The following is an 18,578-nucleotide window of genomic DNA, read 5'->3' on the forward strand; positions in this document are numbered from 1 at the left end:
CACAATTTTTTACCGATTTTTACAAAATTTGGCATGGATTGTTTTGTTTGACGTCTCCATGTGTGTGCAATATTACATAAAAATCGGTTCAGATTTAGATGTAGCTCCCATATATATCTTTCATCCGATTTGGTTTTTTAAGGCTGTAAAAGCCTCAATTTTGGTCCGATCTTTACAAAATTTTGCATGAGATGCTTTATTTGACGTCTCCATATGTGTGCAAAATTTCATAAACATCGGTTCAGATTTAGATATAGCTCCCGTATATATGTATCGCCCGATTTGCACTTTAATGGCCGTAGCAGCTCCAATTTTCAACCGATCTGCACAAAATTTGGCACGGACTGTTTTGTTACTGCACTTAATATATCTGGAAGATTTCATAAAAATCGGTTCAGATTTGGATAAAGCTCCCATATATATCTTCCATTCGATTTGAACTATTAGAGCTGTAGAAGCCACAATTTTGGTCCGATCTTTACCAAATTTGGTGCGGAGACGTTTTTGTGAAGTCTCAATGTATGTGCAATATGTCATAAAAATCGGTTCATATTTAGATATAGCTCCCATATATATCTTTCATCCGATTTGGCTTTTTAAGGCTTTAAAAGCCACAATTTTGGTCCGATCTTTACAAAATTTTGCATGAGGTGCTTTATTTGACATCTCCATATATGGCAAAAATCGGTTTAGATTTGGATATAGCTACCATATATATCTTTCATCCGATATGGCCTTTTAAGGCTGTAGAATCCAAAATTTTCGCCCAATTTTACATGAGACGTTTAAATTGACGTTACAATACATGCGCAAAATTTCATTAAAATCAGTCCTAAGTCAGATATAGCTCCAATGTGTATATTTCATTCGATATGGGCTTTTAAGGCAGTAAAAACCACCATCAATATAACTCGCACATATAAATTTTATCCGATATGACCTTTTAACGATGTGGAAATCCAAATATTTTGTGCTATGGTAGGAGGTTTGGTAATTGCAAATGGGTCATATCGATGCAGACTGGGGTATGCAAATGCAAATTTTGTCCACGAACATTCCACTAAGGAACAGGGGCAAACTTTCCAGAAGATCAGCGTCATATGTGGACGTCATGGGTATAGCTCTCATATAAAATGGCCCTTCCTTCCTGCAAAATTTCGATAGAATCAAATAACAAATGATCACTTTTTTGCAATATTTCTCAAAATTAGACGAACATATATAGGAGAGCTATATCTAAATCTGAACCGATTTCAAGCAATCTCCTAAAATACTGTAGCAGTCGTCGAGGAAAACGTTGTGCAAAATGTTGGCAAGATGGGTCTATAGATGCCCTTGCTATGACTCTAGAAGTTAAAATCGGGTGATATATATATATATATATGTGAGAGCTATATCTAAATCTGAACCGATTTCCATGAAATTCACCAGTAATATTGAGAGTCACGAGAAAATCCCTCCTGCCGAATTTTGAAAAAATCGGATAACAAAAGACAATTTGATTGCAATATTACTGGAAATCGGACGAACATATATATGGAAGCTATATCTAAATCTGAACCGATTTTGACCAAACTTTATGTATATTGTGATAGTCATCGAGGAAAGCGTTGTGCAATATTTTGGCAAAATTGGTTAATAAATAAGCTTGCAGTGGCTCTAGGAGTGAAAATCGGGCGATATATACATATGACAGCTATATCTAAATCTGAACCGATTTCCATGAATTTCACCAGTAATGTCGACAGTCGTAAAAAAATCCTTCCCGCCAAATTTCGAGAGAATCGGTTAACAAATCATCATTTTATTGCATAATTACTGAAAATCGGACGAACATATATATGGGAGCTATATCCAGATCTGAACCGATTTTTTCCAATTTCAATAGGCTTCGTCTCTAGGCCGAAGAACATGCCCGTACCAAATTTGAAGACGATCGGATGAAAACTGCGACCTGCACTTTGTACACAAATTAACATTGATAGACGGACAGACAGACGGACATAGCTAAATGGAATCAGAAAGTGATTCTGAGTGGATCGGTATACTTATCGATGGGTCTATCTCTATTCCTTTTGGGTGTTACAAACTAATCCACTAAGCTATAATACCATGTACCACAGTAGTGGTGTAGTGATGTAGGGTATAAAATTGTTTGAATGTTTATTTGTGTGTTCCTCACAGACTCAAAAACGGCTGAACCGATTTTCTTGAAATTTTCACTGATAGTGCACAATGGTCCCGTGTTAAAAATGGGGTACTACATTTTTTGATATCAGAATTTTCAGAAACGCCAGATCTCGGTGATGGGTGGTGCGTTTTTAGCGAAATTTAGTGTGCTCTCTTAAAGTCACCTAAAAATAAAAATTTGGTATCCAAATTTCGGATGTTATAGGTAGGGGGGGAGGCAGCCCCACCCCCAAAACCTACCAAATATATATATATATAGACCAATCATGACAATGTGGGATTCAAATAAAAGGTATTTAAGAGTAGAAAACGTATCTGCTATCCAATTGTCGCACTAAACAAACACCCCTAAAAACACCCCTAAATCGGACATTTTTACCAACCTTGGCAATATGGGACTCAAATGAGAGGTACTTGCGAGTAGAATACAAATTTGGTATCCAAATGTGGTACCAAGTATCTGGGGGTGCAGCCCTTCCACAAAACAACCCCCCAAACAAGACTTACTTACTGATCATGGCAATATGGGGCTCAAATAAAAGGTATTTAAGTGTAGAATACGAATCTGATATCCAAATGTAGGACCAAGTGTATCGGGGGCCGCCCCTTCCAAAAACAACCCCCAAAGAGGACTAATTTACTACAATAGCAATATGGGGGTCAAAAGAAAGGTCTTTGGGAGTAAAGCACGAATCTGATATCAATATTCGGGAAAAAGTGTGTATGAGGCCACCCCACCCCCACAACAACACCCATATAGAACGTATTTGCTGACCATTCCTGACCTGAACACGAATCTGATATATATTTTCAGTCACTGAACGGCCGCCCCATCCCTCAAAATACCCCCAAAGCCGGTCATGTTTGCTGACTATGGAAATTTGGGGCTCAAATTAAAGGTATTTGGGAGTAGACAACGAATCTGATATCAACATTCGGGACCAACTGCTTAAGGGACGTACCACCACCATAACAACGCGGACGGACGGACGGACAGACGGACGGACAGACGGACGGACAGACGGCCGGACAGACGGACGGACAGACGGACGGACAGACGGACGGACAAACGGACGGACAGACGGACGGACAGACGGACGGACAGACGGACGGACAGACGGACGGACAGACGGACGGACAGACGGACGGACAGACGGACGGGCGGACAGACGGACGGACAAGGCTAGTTAAAATGTCATGACGATCAAGAATATATATACCTTATGGGATCTCTGACGCATATTTCGAGGTGTTACAAACAGAATGACGAAATTAGTATACCCCCCTCCTATGGTGGAGGGTATAAAAAAAAATTATTTTCGCCCCAAAAACCTCACTATTCATTACCAGTAATTATCTCATTTTCTTTTCTTGCCCGCCTAACAAGATCTCATAAATGTCTCCCTAACTGATGGTTAGCACAAAAGAAATTCTTGGAATAATTGGTGGAATGGCTCTTGTTGTTGGGGGGTAGGGTACTCTTCGGGCATATCCTTTTGCTTATTATTTTATGCAATGACAAAACATTGGCACTCGTGCGTAATTTAGTAGAGCTAAGTCGTTTGTGTTTTTCTTCCTTTTTTGGTTTCCTTCACACCGCCGATAATAGAATAGACGCTTAGTGAGAAATATTTGCCATATTTTATACAAAGGCTATTCTCAGTATAACTGTGTGAGAGTGTAGGTGGGTTTATGGGTGTTTCAGTGTGTGGCTGTCTATGTGTTGGCGCGTGTCTTTGTAAACCACCATTAATTATATCATAAAATATCCCAAGATATTCTATTTCCCCAACATATTCCATACTTTGTGATGAAACATGGCCAAAGGAAAAGATAGCAGCAACGACGACTAGGAAAAAAATTGCGAAAATCCAATTTTTCATTTGACTATCCAGCGTAGACAAGACAAGCTAAGACAAATACCTAGAAGAGTAGCATTTGTATTATTTTCTTTTTTTTTTTTGTCTGTGAGTACTTGCGATACATTTTTAAGCACTTCCTTCCTGGCTTCCTTTCTTGCAACTTGCCTTCCTGCATTGAACTCCATAAGCTAAACATGGGGTATTTCCCTTTCTCTTTCTTTTGCTATCATCACTCCTCTAATGGAATGGCTGTTGGTGAAAGTGAATCCTTGGCTTGTTATTTGAATTTCATTTTCATTTTTTATTTCTTTGTTTGGTTTCTTTTTTCAAATTTATGACTTTGCTAGAGCTTCTTCTCCTAAGAGTTTTAAGTGTGTGTGTGAGTGAGTTTATATGTGTGTGTGTGGCTTGTGTAATAAATTAGCATAACAGCTAATATTTCCCACTGGTTTTTTTTTTTAATATTTCATTTCCTTCCATCGTTGGAAATTTGTGTTAACAACCGGAAATGCAGGTCTCCCATTATTCATACACTTGAAACGCATTATTCTCTTTGTCGACATTTCTACCGTTAGCTATACTCTCACTTAGAGGCGCTTGAAGCCTGAGCTCATCGCATGCTACTACCATCTAATCGCACATACAGCTTACATTTACATAGACATGACAGACAAGGACTTTGTTAGCATGAAAATGAAATACACTTAATTGAAATGTGGATACTCTTGTAGTACAACCATTGCTAGCTGTGGTATGATAATCGGGGTGAAATTGAATAAGAGTGGCAAAAGAGAGTTTACAGAATTTGGACATTTCTATTAATTATGATGGATAGTAACAATCCATAGCAATTTTAAACCCTCCCCATCCAGAATCCGTACCTTGTGCAGGGCGGTCACCACCGATCTTCTTTTCACATAGGCATGCTGCTAGTAATTTGAGCATTTCGCTGAATATCATTCTCTTTATCATGGTATCTACCACACGCCCCATAGTTTTGAGTGGCTTATAGGTCTTTAGTGTCGCATAGCTTGCTTGCCGGGCTTGGGTATGAACACTTCCCTTGCCCCTGCCAGGCTATTGAGTTTATGCAAGTCCTAGGTTGAATGGGTTGCCCAATCAAACTAACCTACTTAGAGAAAGAAAATGTGAGACCTCGGACTAGGGATTATACACGAATAAAAGAAGAAGACAGGAGGAGTGGGGAACCCTAGCGGGGGTGAAGAACCGCCCGTTCCTATGCAAACACGGATCTACCTACGTCGGAGCTTGTGGCACCCCCTATCGGAACCATCATGTTCCCTCAACAAACCTCAAGAGACATATCAGAGGAAAGTTTGCAAGTTCACCCAGATCACAGAAGAAACAGCTCCCCAGAAAGGAGAGCCTACGTCTCTGCAGACCGGGACATGAACACAGCAAGTGCTCAATAGTCTCCCCCGCATCCTAATCGAGGCAATTCCTACAGAAGTCATTGTGCGGTATCCCCTTTCGCGCCGCCATGCGGCCTATGGCACAGTGTCCGGTTATGACCCCTGTCAAAGTACTCATAGACCTCTTATCGAACGCCAGCAACTCCCTCATCCTCCTCCGGTCGATGACTGTCCATAGCGCCTTAGTAGTCCGGTAACCATCCACCAACCATAGCCACCGAAGCCGCCCTGGCCATCCTATCTACTGTGTTCAGTAGCTCCACAAATGGCACTTAGACAAGACCGATGACTGGTCTGCCCGGCGCAGAGGAACCCCTCCTGGCGCACTTGTCTGCCCGGAGCCTATCCAGGGATTACAAACAATCCTCGACGCCAAGGCCTCAGGCGCCGCCATACTGTTCACATAAATTTTGAGTTTCAAGGGCGGTAAGCCCCTTACCAGAATTTCTCTTGCGGCCACTGCAATGGCACGGACCTCTGCCTAAAAGACCGCACACTCGTCCGGCAGTCTCAGAGACATACTGATATTGAGTGCATCAGAGTAGACCCCTGACTCCATCTTGGAGCCATCTGTGTAGATCGAAGACTCAAGTGTAACATCCGCCCTCCATTCGTCCCTCTAAGGAAAACGAATCGCGAATGCCCTCACTACTGTCGGCATTGGTGCCAGATAGTCGGAGATCCTCCTCAGTCTACCCTCCGTATCCATAACACCCAGAATCGAACTGTGGCCGCAACCATCCTCCTTCAGCATGCGGAGCTCCCTCAGCCTTAGCGCGTCCCTGGCGGCGCAGTTCCAAATATAGGCCCCAATGGGCTGCATATCCAGCATCGCCCCCAGGCCTACCCGCGATGCAGATCTCAGTGCCCCTGTGATCCCGACGTAGGCCAGTCTCTGGACCTTCTCAAACTTCCTCGCACGCGTCCTTTTCCCTATGGCATCCCACCATACCAGCGCTCCATAGTCCAGTACTGGTCTCACAATGGCCGTATACATGCAATAAATAATACTGGGAGTCACCCCCTACTTCCTACCGAACATCCTCCTGCAGGAGTAAAAAGCGCACAATGCCTTACGGCTTCTTTCCTCGGTCTTCCTCTTACTTAGGTACTTCGCCTCCTTCGATAGCCGCAGGGTAACCCCGTCCAAGCACGGAAATCTGAACTCCGGCAAAGAGCACCAGCTCCGTCTTCCCTGGGTTGGTTCCCACCTATTTCTGGTAGCCCATCGCGACACCGTAGCGCAGAGGTTAGTATGTCCGCCTATGACGCTGAACGCCTCGGTTCGAATCCTGGCGAGACCATTAGAAAAAATTTTCAGCGGTGGTTTTCCCCTCCTAATGCTGGCAACATTTGTGAGGTACTATGCCATGTAAAACTTCTCTCCAAACAGGTGTTGCATTGCGGCACGCCGTTCAGACTCGGCTATAAAAAGGAGGCCCCTTATCAATGACCTTAAACTTGAATCGGACATCACTCATTGATATGTGAGAAGTTTGCCACTGTTCCTTAGTGGAATGTTCATGGGCAAAATTTGTATTTGCATCGCGATAACCTCCTCAGGGACCCTTCCATGATCTCGCTGATCGTCGACAGAAACTTGCCTCGCACGAGCTCGTCCGCATAAGCTATAATCCTCGTGCCGTCCCCATCGAGATCCATCAGGATTTCATTAATCACGAGGTTCCATACAATCGGAGAGAACACCCCTCCTTGGGGCGTTCCTCTGGTCACCCGCCTTCTGACCACACGATCTCCCAGGTTCGCATTAATAATCCTGCCATAAAGCGTATTATTTGTCCATTGGTAGATTAAGGGGTGTGGTACAGTTCGGCGACTATCGCCCCAATTTCCACATTATTGAAAGCCCCCTCAATATCCAAGAAGGCCGCAAAAGAATAAACTTTCTGTCGGAGAGACGTCTCGGCCTCCTGTACCACCTCGTGAAGGGCAGTCTCCTCCAACCTGCTTTTGAGATATGAGTCTTGAGCCCCACTGAAGTTCTCCGGCGTCAGTCCCCCTCTCATCTTCAGTTCAATCAGTCATTCCAGTGTTTTCAGCAAAAACTATGGCAGACTTATAGGCTTATAATCCTTCGTCGTACTGTGGTTTGTTCTTCCCGCTTTGGGGATAAAGACCACCATGACTTCCCTCCATGCCTTCGGTATGTAGGACCAGGCTTGCCCTGAAGATCTGCTGAAGTCATGGCAAGGCGACTCCAAGGGACTCCTGCCGACTTAAATGGCCGGAAAGTGAGGACCGCCCACGCTATCGTCTCCAAAAAATGGTTGATAAGTTTCAATTTAAATACATAACAATTTTTCTTTAAATTAATTTTAAATAAGTATTTAATACTAATTCTTACAATACAATTGGTATGCTTTTTTTATACACTCAAAAGGTTTATCCATAATATTTCGCAAATTATTTGTATATTTCATGCTTAACAAATGTCCTTTTTGTGAATAAGAGCCCACGCACTTATCATGTTGACGTCAACACGTAGCTGACATATATCTTAGAAAGTGTTTGGTTTTTTTTTTTCATTTCTTTACTCCTTCTACTCAAAAATGTATAAACATGACCATGATGCAGGAAGAAAGGGGAGCAGTCTATCGTTCGTTCTAGGCGGAACAGATTAAAGACCACTTTTGCTAACTAATGTGTACACACATGTACACAATGAAACCCCAAACACATCAACACACACACACACGCACACATTAACACATAGACAAAGCAAATTTCCACAATTTTCCTTAATGTCCCCTGTAAGCATTCCCACATGACAGGAGGTCCTCTCCCCTACTTTCTCTACGGGTAGCAAGGTAAGGTGGGGTAAAAGAGGCACTTTTGCCAGTTACTAATGGCTCTGGTCGTGTGTTTTATTTGTACGTTTGCCTTTTTTCTCGAGCCGTTGTTGTTGTTTTTTGATCCTTGTTTAGCTTTTTGTTTGTTTGCTTAGCCATTATGAATGGAACTCGAGTTAGTCAGTCAACCATTAAACAGCTACATTTTATCCCAAAAAAAAATTTTTGTTTTTTCATTTTTCCACATCTTAATAGCGAGAACAAATCCAGGCTCCAAACCAAAAACACAAATGCAATATTTCTTTCAATATACTTGGACCCAGTTGGAGTTAAATGAGAATTTATGGGCACACATTCTCAAAAGTGTTGCCGTTTTAAGGGAATTTGTGGAACATTTGGGAAATATGCTGACCTTGTAAAAGGGAAGATTTTCAAAATATCAAGACATAAGTTTTTGTACTTTTTTTTAAGTTTTCTAGCCAAATCAAAGGCGGGGTAATTGCTTCAGTTTGTTGACCTATTAGCATATCATTACGATACCATTGTTGTAATAAACCAAATATTGGGTTGCCCAAAAAGTAATTGCGGATTTTTCATATAGTCGGCGTTGACAAATTTTTTCACAGCTTGCGACTCTGTAATTGCATTCTTTCTTCTGTCAGTTATCAGCTGTTACTTTTAGCTTGCTTTAGAAAAAAGTGTAAAAAAAAGTATATTTGATTAAAGTTCATTCTAAGCTTTATTAAAAATGCATTTACTTTCTTTTAAAAAATCCGCAATTACTTTTTGGGCAACCCAATAGTTTAGGTTAGGTCAGGTTTAAGAGACAGTCTGAACATCAGACTCACTTAGACATTTTCGTCCATTGTGATACCACAGAAACAGAAAAAGGAAGATGCCTTCTAGTTCCTACCGTTGAACTATCCAGATCGCTTTAAAACGCCCAAATAACTTGCGGATGTTCATATCTACTAAATCAGACAGCTTCTCAAAGAAATAAAACCCTAAAGTGGAACTCCTTCTGACTGCTAGTGCGGGACACACACACTGAAGGTGTTCCATTATCTCTTCTTCTTCGATGACCTTACAGCTTCTGCAAAAGTCGTTGCTGGCAACCTTCAATCTGTCAGCATGTTTTCCGATTAGAAGACAGTGACCTGTCATGACAGACACATTGACTGTGAAGTCTGTTCTAGCCAAAGACAGCAAAGCGGTAGACCTCTTCAAGTCTAGATTAGGCCACATAGTTTTGGAATGCTTACAGCCCCTTCTGTGTGACCATCTATCAGTCGTTGTCCTACGGGCCTGGTCCTTAATACTGGCTTACATGTCGCTGGAGGCATATCAACAGATTCCAGTATCCCTGGAATTTTTAGGGTAATTCCTAGTCTCGCAGGCTCGTCCACTTTACAATTCCATGGGATATCTCTGTGGCCCGGCACCCAGAACATTTTGAACTGTTCAGCCATCTCGTGGAGAGATCTGCGACAGTCGAGGGCGGTTTTTATGTGCAGAAATACGTTCTGCAGGGATTTAAAGGCTGTCCGGATGTCTGAGATGATATTTGTACCAATTGTCATTATGAGATTATATCATAGCCATTCCACCACTTCCTTAATTGTAAGGATCTCCGTTTGATACACACTGCAGTGGTCGGGTAATATATGACCATCGATATGACCAGTTCTAGATTTTTAGAGTACACCTCAAAGCCCACCTTGTCTTCTAGTTTGGAACCAGCCGTAGAGAAGTCTGTGTAACTTCTGTTACCAGGGATATCGTAGTTCCAATCGGTTCTATCAGTGGTACAGTACTTTTTATCAAAATGCGACTCAAGTAGGGTGTAATTCACATTGCCTGGAACATGGGATATTGTATCAAGGATAACACAATGTCCGTAGCCGCCACATAACCAATGAGAAGCTCCCTTAACCTCACAGCAGTGGTCGCTGCAATTTGTCTAGCCACAATGTCCAGAGGCATAAGATGTAGCATCAGATGGTGTCGTCCTCAGTGCGGCTGTGATACACAAACAAGCCATCCTTTAAGTATTGAACAGTAGGTGGACTTTTGCAGCGCCGTCCACCAGACCATAACACCATATGGCATTATAGGCCAAATATGCAAATGCGAATTTTGCCCATGAACATTCCACTAAGGCTAATAAACTTAAAATTTTTGAATCGTGTTCAAAGTCTATAATGTGTTATGCCGCAGAAATTTGGGGATGTGTAAGATATGAGGACGTGGAGAAATTGTTTAGATTCTTTATTAAGAAAATGTTATATCTGCCTAACAATACGCCTAACTACATGTTATATCTGGAAACTGGATTCAATTCACTTTTCTGTTCTACATTGAAGACACATTTTTGCTACATTGACAGAGTACTCCAACTAGACTGTCGACGATTACCACGTATTCTTGCGCTGAAGATCATAGAACTGAATATGTCTTGGGCAGAAGAATGGTCCAATATATGCCAATCTCTGCAATTTTCTTTGCACTACAACGCGACACATTTACCCTCGTACTGGAAAGAAGTTATAGAACTACTTAAATCAAAGGAGAGATTAGAGTTGGAGGTTAGGGCAAAAGGCTCACAGTTCCATGACCTTTACCCACAGCTTGAATACACCAGGATACCGGAACTCACTGCGAACTTATCTTCACGTGCTACAAGTATCATTGTAAAGGCTAGAGGCGGGTTACTTAATTTAAATGCTAGATCTTTCAGAGACAATACCGATGGCGTTTGCTCAATTTGTAACACAGACGAAACCGAGAACACCTTCCACTTTATCGGCTCGTGCCCAATATACACAAATCTCAGAATTATTTACTTTAATAAGCCCACACTTAATGTAAACGAAGTAATAAGCATATTGAATGGCACGAATTTTTTATCTCTATACAAATATTTAGAAAATTGTATTAAATATAGAAACTTTATACAAAATGAATTTAACTTTTAAAATAGCACTTTCTCTTTTTTATAGTCTCCAATATGTAAACAACTTTATATAACATAGATTAACATACTATAATCAGCCAACCTTTGGTAATATCAATGAATTATATGGCTAACAGCATTCTTGCTATGCCAGCTTTATAGATTTACAACAACACTGAATCTCAAACCTCTATCATTGTGTACTCAAAAATCTATTAATAAATAATAAATAATATAATAACATTCCACTAAGGAACAGGGGCAAACTTCTCACATATCAATGAGTGCAGTCCGATTCAAATTAAGGCTCAATGATAAGGCGCCTCCTTTTTATAGCCGAGTCCGAACGGCGTACCGCAGTGCGACCCATCTTTGGAGAGAAGTTTAACATGGCGCAGTACCTCACAAATGTTGCCAGCATTAGGAGGGGAAAACCACAGCTTTAAATTTTTTCTGATGGTCTCGCCAAATATGCCTCTGGTAAATATCCAAACTATCACTCCGGTACTGATTAGAAAATCCCACAATGACCTGTATGCCTGTACCCTGAGTTTTCGCGAAAAAATTTCACTTCACCACAAACATTTCTTTTTCAATGGCAACTCTGATCAGAAAATGTTCTGCTATATCTTAGAGCCAACAACTTTTAAAAGAACACACAAATATAAGCCAAGAAATAGGCATTCGTTTATTTTTACTAAACTTCTTCCATGAATTACTAATGCAGGAATAATCCTCTGATGTAAAGATACCTACTCCGGCAATTTATAATGCCCCTGCAGTTCAAGTAAATTATGCTGGGACAAATAAACACCAGAGCAATATTTTGTTTTACTTTTTTGGGCTACATGGCCTGGAATATATGAATAGCATAAAAAAATAAATTGCCGTAGATAGTCTCTTAATCCTGGTGCATAGATCATATTTTTGTAATTTTTAAAGCTGGATCTTGAACGCATATAGACGAGAAAAAGAACTATGAAGAAAGAAAAACTGGCGGAAAAAAACAAAGCTAGAGCAAATGTGTATTAATTTTACACAAACTTTCAAAATTTAAAGTAATTGTTATTAAAATTTAATTTCTGAAGTAAAATGCTTAAATTTCATTTCTAAAAGAAATTTTGTTTTGTTTGTATAGAAAACTAGTCGAACCGAACCCGAACCCATTTAAACCATTGCCATTGGTTTTTGGGATGAGGCATCCCCAGAACACTTGATCCCACATTTGGATATCAGATTCGAAATCTACTCCCATATCCCTTTTATATGAGCCCCATGGCCAGTCCTCTTTGGGGATGTTTAGGTGGTGGATCCCATGAAAGTTGGTATCAATTTTGTGTTCTTCTCCCCTACTACTTTTCATTTGAGCCTCATATTGCCATGGTCGCTAAATACCTACGATTTAGGAGTGTTTTGGGGAGTGGGCTCGTTCCCCAAACACTTAGCCCTGTAAAAATATTATCATCGTGTTCTACTCTCAAATGTACCCAAATTCGTTTTCTTATCTCAAATACCTTTCATTTGAGCTCTTATTGCAAGCATCAGCAAATATGGCCGGTGCTCCACTCTCTATGAGCCCCAAATTGTCATGTTGAGCAAACACGTTCTATTTGGAAGTTGTTATAGGGTTGGGACGTCCTCTAGACAGTTTGTCCCGAATGCCGATATCAGATTCGTACTCTACTCCAAATTCCTTTGTGCCATATTTCCGTAGTCGCCAAACATGTCTGGTTTGCGGGGGGAGGGTTATATGGTTTTAGGGTCCACTCGGTGACTTGGCCTTGAAAATATATTGGGTTGCCCAAAAAGTAATTGCGGATTTTTCATATAGTCGGCGTTGACAAATTTTTTCACAGCTTGTGACTCTGTAATTGCATTTTTTCTTCCGTCAGTTATCAGCTGTTACTTTTAGCTTGCTTTAGAAAAAAAGTGTAAAAAAGTATATTTGATTAAAGTTCATTCTAAGCTTCATTAAAAATGCATTTACTTTCTTTTAAAAAATCCGCAATTACTTTTTGGGCATCCCAATACTTTAAAATAGCTTTTATTTGAGCCCCTTAGTGCTGTGGTAGGTAAATTTAACCTCTATGGGGGAGAGGCGGCCCTATAGACACGTTTTACCGAATGTTGATATCAGATTCGTGCTCTACTCCCAAACAACTTTCATTTGAGCCGTATATTACAAGATGGGAAAATTTGTCCACTTTGGTAGGTAAATCTCCTTGTGGGAGGGGCGGCCCTATAGACATTTTTTACCGAATGTTAATATCAGATTCGTACTCTTCTCCCAAACAACTTTCATTTGAGCCATATATTGATCGGTAAATTTGTCCTCTTTGAGGGTTGTTTTGGGGGAGGGGCGCCCCACAAAACACTTGGTTCCACATTTGGATCAACTTCATGTTCTACTCCCAAATACCTTTCACTTGAGCCCCATATTGCAAAGGGCAGTAAATATGTCCGATTAAGGGGGGTTTTGGGGTGGGGCTCCCACCCTAGGTACCCCATCCGAAATTTGGATACCAAATTTTTGTTTGTAGGTTATTATAAGAGAGCACACAAAATTTCGCTTAAATCACACCACCCATCTCCGAGATCTAACGTTTGTAGTGGTGGTGTAGTGGATAGGAGTAGTCTAAATTTGGAAATTTCAGCCTAATTTCAGTTGAAAATGTATTCCAATTTTCCCGTGGATTTTTCTACACCTAATTATCTCTCCTTTAAACCCCATATTGCAATGGTCAGTAAAAGTTCTTCTTGGGGTCTGGTGGATCCCCAGTGACTTGGTTGCAAAATTGAAAGCCAATTTCGTGCTCTACTCCCAAAGACCTCTCATCTAAGATCCATATTGCCACGGTCGGTAAATATGTCCGATTTGAGCGGTTTTTTTAGGGGGGTGATCCAAATATGCCCGATTTGAAGGGTTTTGCAGTGGTGGGGTGACCCACGAAACACTTAGTTCCGTAATTGGATATCAGAATCCTTTTCTACTCTCAAATACCTTTAATTTGAGTCCCATATTGTAGTGGTTGGTCTATAAATCCATTTGCCGGGTTTTGGGGGTGAGCAGCTCTCCTAGGCATCCCACCCCAGAATTTAATACCAAAATTTTTGCTTTTAGATCCTTCCTCTCTTCCTATATTTTAATTTTTTTATTCAAAGCACCGATAGGATGACATAACAAAGATACATGCTGATGATTAATTTTTACCACTCTGCCATCTCTCTGTTCATGTTGGCATGTTTTTAATTGGATCAAATAAATCCAATTGCATCAAACATTTTCAGTTGAAGACTGCCAGATGACGCTAATTTAAATGTTAGTGCTACTAGCTTAGAGTGGATCATATGGTATGGTGGTTGTCTATGAGTAGTCATTCATAGACAACCACCATACCATATGACTACATAATAAATAGTCATCATTAAGTCTTTTTTATACCCACCACCGAAGGATGGGTGTTTATTCATTTTGGCATTCCATTTGCAACATATCGAAATATCCATTTCTGATATATATTTTTGATCAGCTCAAAAATCTAAAACGATTTAGACATATCCGTTCGTCTATCCGTCTATCTGTTGAAATCACGCTACAATCTTTAAAAATAGAGATATTGAGTTGAAACTTTGCACAGATTCTTTTTTGTCCATATGCAGGTTAAGTTCGAAGATGTAAAACTCTTGAACAAAAAAGTGTTGCCCAGCACGTCGTTTGGTCTCTTATATCGGTTAAAATGGTTGCAACCTTATCGTTAAGGTTTGCAACTCCTGCTTTCACGCTGAATGTTAAAATTTCGGGGCTATGGCGGCCTACACATTAATTAAATCACACAGTGTCCCGTTAGGTCATTATAATTGATCGACTGTTTCGGGGTAATGTGGTCCGCTAGATATATGAGCAGTATAATGATATCAGATTCGCTGTACACAACCCTATATCTTTAATTTAACCTCATATTGTCATGATTGGTGTATACAGCCGTATGATGGAGGGCATCTATATGAGGGTTGTGCGCCACACCACCACTTGAGCACAAATTTGAATGACGCACTCAACTCAAAAAATCTATCACTTGATTCCCCATTGTTTTAATAGGTCAAATAACCTATTGGAGGCGATTTTAGGAGGTACAACACCACCTAGTTTCTTGGACACAAAGTTTAATGTCATATTCGTAGTTTGCTCTCAAATTCCCATCATTTGAGTTTCATCAAGCTATGGTTGAGTAGTATTCGCATTTGGGGAGCTTATCGGGGATGGGACGACTATCATTTACTTGGACCTCGTTTTTTATGTCATATTCGTAGTCTACTCCCGAATACCTTTCATTTGAGTCCTATATTGATATATACGTCTTATTTTTCTATTTGGAGCAGTTTTCGGGCTTGGGCTACCCCTTGGATACTTGAATCCAAGTTTTTATACCACATTCGTTTTCTACTCTCCAATATCTTTCATTTGATACCCATATTGTCCCTATCGGTCAACTTTTGATTTTGGGTGGCATTTTTGGGATAATGGGGGAGGGTCCGCCCCCGTCCAACATCAACAAATTACATAGCCTATACCTCCTTCCTGACCATATTCGTAATCTAGACGCGAATACCTTTCATTCGAGCCCCATATTGTCATTATCGTCCAATAAACCAATTTGGGGGTTTTGGGGTCGGGGCTGCCCCCAATTACTTGGATTACATTTTTAATATGGAAATCGTACTCTACTCTTGAATACCTTTCATTTAAGTCCCATATTGTCCCAATCGGTTCACTTTTAGTTTTGGGTGGTAGTTTTGGGGTAAGGGGAAGGGTCCGCCCCCAATGCGATATCAAAAAATATATAGCCTATTGCTCCTTCCAAACCACTCCCCACAATCTGTGAAAATTTCAAAGAAATCGGTTCAGCCGTTTTTGAGTCTATACGGAACAAACTAATTTACAAACCCACAAACAAACAAACATACAAACGAACAAACAAACAAACAAACAAACACAAATTCATTTTTATATATATAGATTAGGTCAAAAATTCTCTTTGTGTGATATTGTTAAATTTGAAATAAAAATGAATGATAATTTCCTTGTTATATTTAACTGCATTGCTAAAAAATCAATTTAGGCCAACTATCACATCAAATGTGGGCTAATATAATTTCTGTTTCCATTTCGTTGAAATCGACGTTTCTCAAAATCGTTACATTTTAAAGGAAATTGTATCATATTTATAAATACCCACTACAGCAAGAGCGAACACATTTCCTAGAAGCAAAAATATAAAAATTGCATTAAATTCATCGAATTCCTTTTTACAGCAATCATCATTTTGCAGGATAATGGACAATTCAGGATAATCAACTTTTTGTTATAATTAAACCTAGCAGAGGGAAATGATTTTTACAAGAAATCGGAAAATTAAAGTGAAATTGAGAGGAAGATGTGAAAAAGGAAAACAATCAATTCTCGTATTTTTTTTTTCCATGTCCCCCCACTATCTCTTGCACACTCTCCATTTATCTGTCGCTCTGACATTTTCAATTGAATTTCATTGATAACAACAAACATTTGATTTATTTCTTTATGTTTTCTTCTCTCTTTCTATGACTCTCGAACTGCTTGGACCAACGCGATTCAACTATTCAAGGACATTGATTACGATGGCTTTCGACGTTTCCTTGATGCCTTTCTCGATTGTGAGACCCCCACAGAATTGGCACAGCATTTGTTTGTCTCGTTCCTTAAGGCCAATGTTAACAACATCCATTTGCAGGGCAAGACACTCAATCAGATGGCGGCCATAAGCAGTACGGCAGCTTGTGCTCCAGTCACGGCACACACAAAAGGTAAATTTAAACTAACCTACACTCAGTTCAACTACCATTGTGAATACCAAGCAAACTACTAAGGCACACACATAGACACATCCACATGGGGCGTAGCACTTGAGATTTAACTCGAAATTTGGATATAAACACCAAATTGTTGTCAAGCGATCTACGGTGTATGAGTTTTAAAACCGCTGTAGAGAAATCAGATATTTACAGCACTACTGTGGTACAGGATTTTATTTTGTATTTAAATTTTTTGGAAATTTTTCAACCGTTAAGAAATTAAAAAAAAAATATTATAACCTCTAAATTTTGATATGATAAATACTCAACAAAATCTGATTTTTATTTAAAACTAGCCGAACCGGGCCCGCTCCGCTGCCCCTTCTTAATCTTTCTAATATCTTTTTAGGGTGGGTACACTTCGTCCTGAATGCAGATATCGAATTCGTCCCATTGTAGCCTATAACGCTGAACGCGTTCGAATTCTTGCGAGAACATCGGACAAAGTGGTGCTTATCCCCTCTTAATGTTGGCGACATTTGCGGGTTACAATGCCATGCATGGTCATTTAAAAAATTCGCCCTGAATGCGGATATCGAATTGGTGCCATTGTAGCCTATGACGCTGAACGCGTTCGAATCCTGGCGAGAACATCGGACAAAGCGGTGTTTATACGCTCTTAATGTTGGCGACATTGGCGAGGTACAATGCCATGCATGGTCATTTAAAAAATTTTCCCCAAAGAGGTGTCGCATTGCATGACGCCGAGCGGACTCGGAAAATGTTCTCTTATCATTGAGTTTAAACTTGAATTGGAAAGCACTCATTAATATATGACAATTTGCCCCTTCTCAGTTCCTGGTGGTAATGTTCTTCCTTAGGGTAATGTTCTCATTACGGGAGGGATGGCACCTCAGACATTTCGAATCAAATATGGATATCAAATACGTGCTGCACTTCAAAATCGCTTTATTTTGAGTCCCATATTGCCACGGCCGGTAAATATAAACCGTTTGGAGGGTGTTTTGGGGCTGGGGCGGCCACCGGCTCTTTTCACTGAAAATAGATACCAAATTCGTTCTTTATTCTCAACAAAAATTAAGTTCAGTTTAGGGGGTGATTTGGGGTGTACCCCAAAACACTTGGGTCCAAAATTGGATATCAATTTCGTTTTCTATTCTCAAAAACCTTTCATTTGAGTCCCACATTGTCATAATGGGTCAAATAACCCATATGACGTATCTTTAGGAGGAAAAGCGCCACCTAAACTTGAACGCAAATTTTAATGTCATATTCGTGATCTACTCCCTAATACCTTTCGTTTGAGTCCAATATAGCCATGGTCGGCTAATATGCCCATTTGGGTGTATTTGGGGGTGGGCGACCTCCCACCACCCGCTGGGTACTTGGAACCAAATTTTTATACCATATTCGTTTTCTGGTCTCCAATACCTTTCATTTGATACCTACATTGTCCCGATCGGTTCACTTTGGATTTTGG

General features: G+C 40.4%; 1 protein-coding gene across 1 annotated transcript in view; it reads left to right on the forward strand.

The window, feature by feature from the left end:
- LOC106080983 (diacylglycerol kinase 1) overlaps positions 1–18,578 on the forward strand; it is a 380,563-nt gene that overhangs the window by 230,932 nt on the left and 131,053 nt on the right. Inside the window, exon 5 of the mRNA XM_059368788.1 lies at positions 16,891–17,089. Within this exon, the coding sequence (XP_059224771.1) occupies positions 16,891–17,089 (199 nt within the window). The remainder of the gene's footprint in view (positions 1–16,890; positions 17,090–18,578) is intronic.

Source organism: Stomoxys calcitrans, chromosome 5, assembly GCF_963082655.1.
Source record: "Stomoxys calcitrans chromosome 5, idStoCalc2.1, whole genome shotgun sequence".
Classification (NCBI taxonomy): domain Eukaryota; kingdom Metazoa; phylum Arthropoda; class Insecta; order Diptera; family Muscidae; genus Stomoxys; species Stomoxys calcitrans.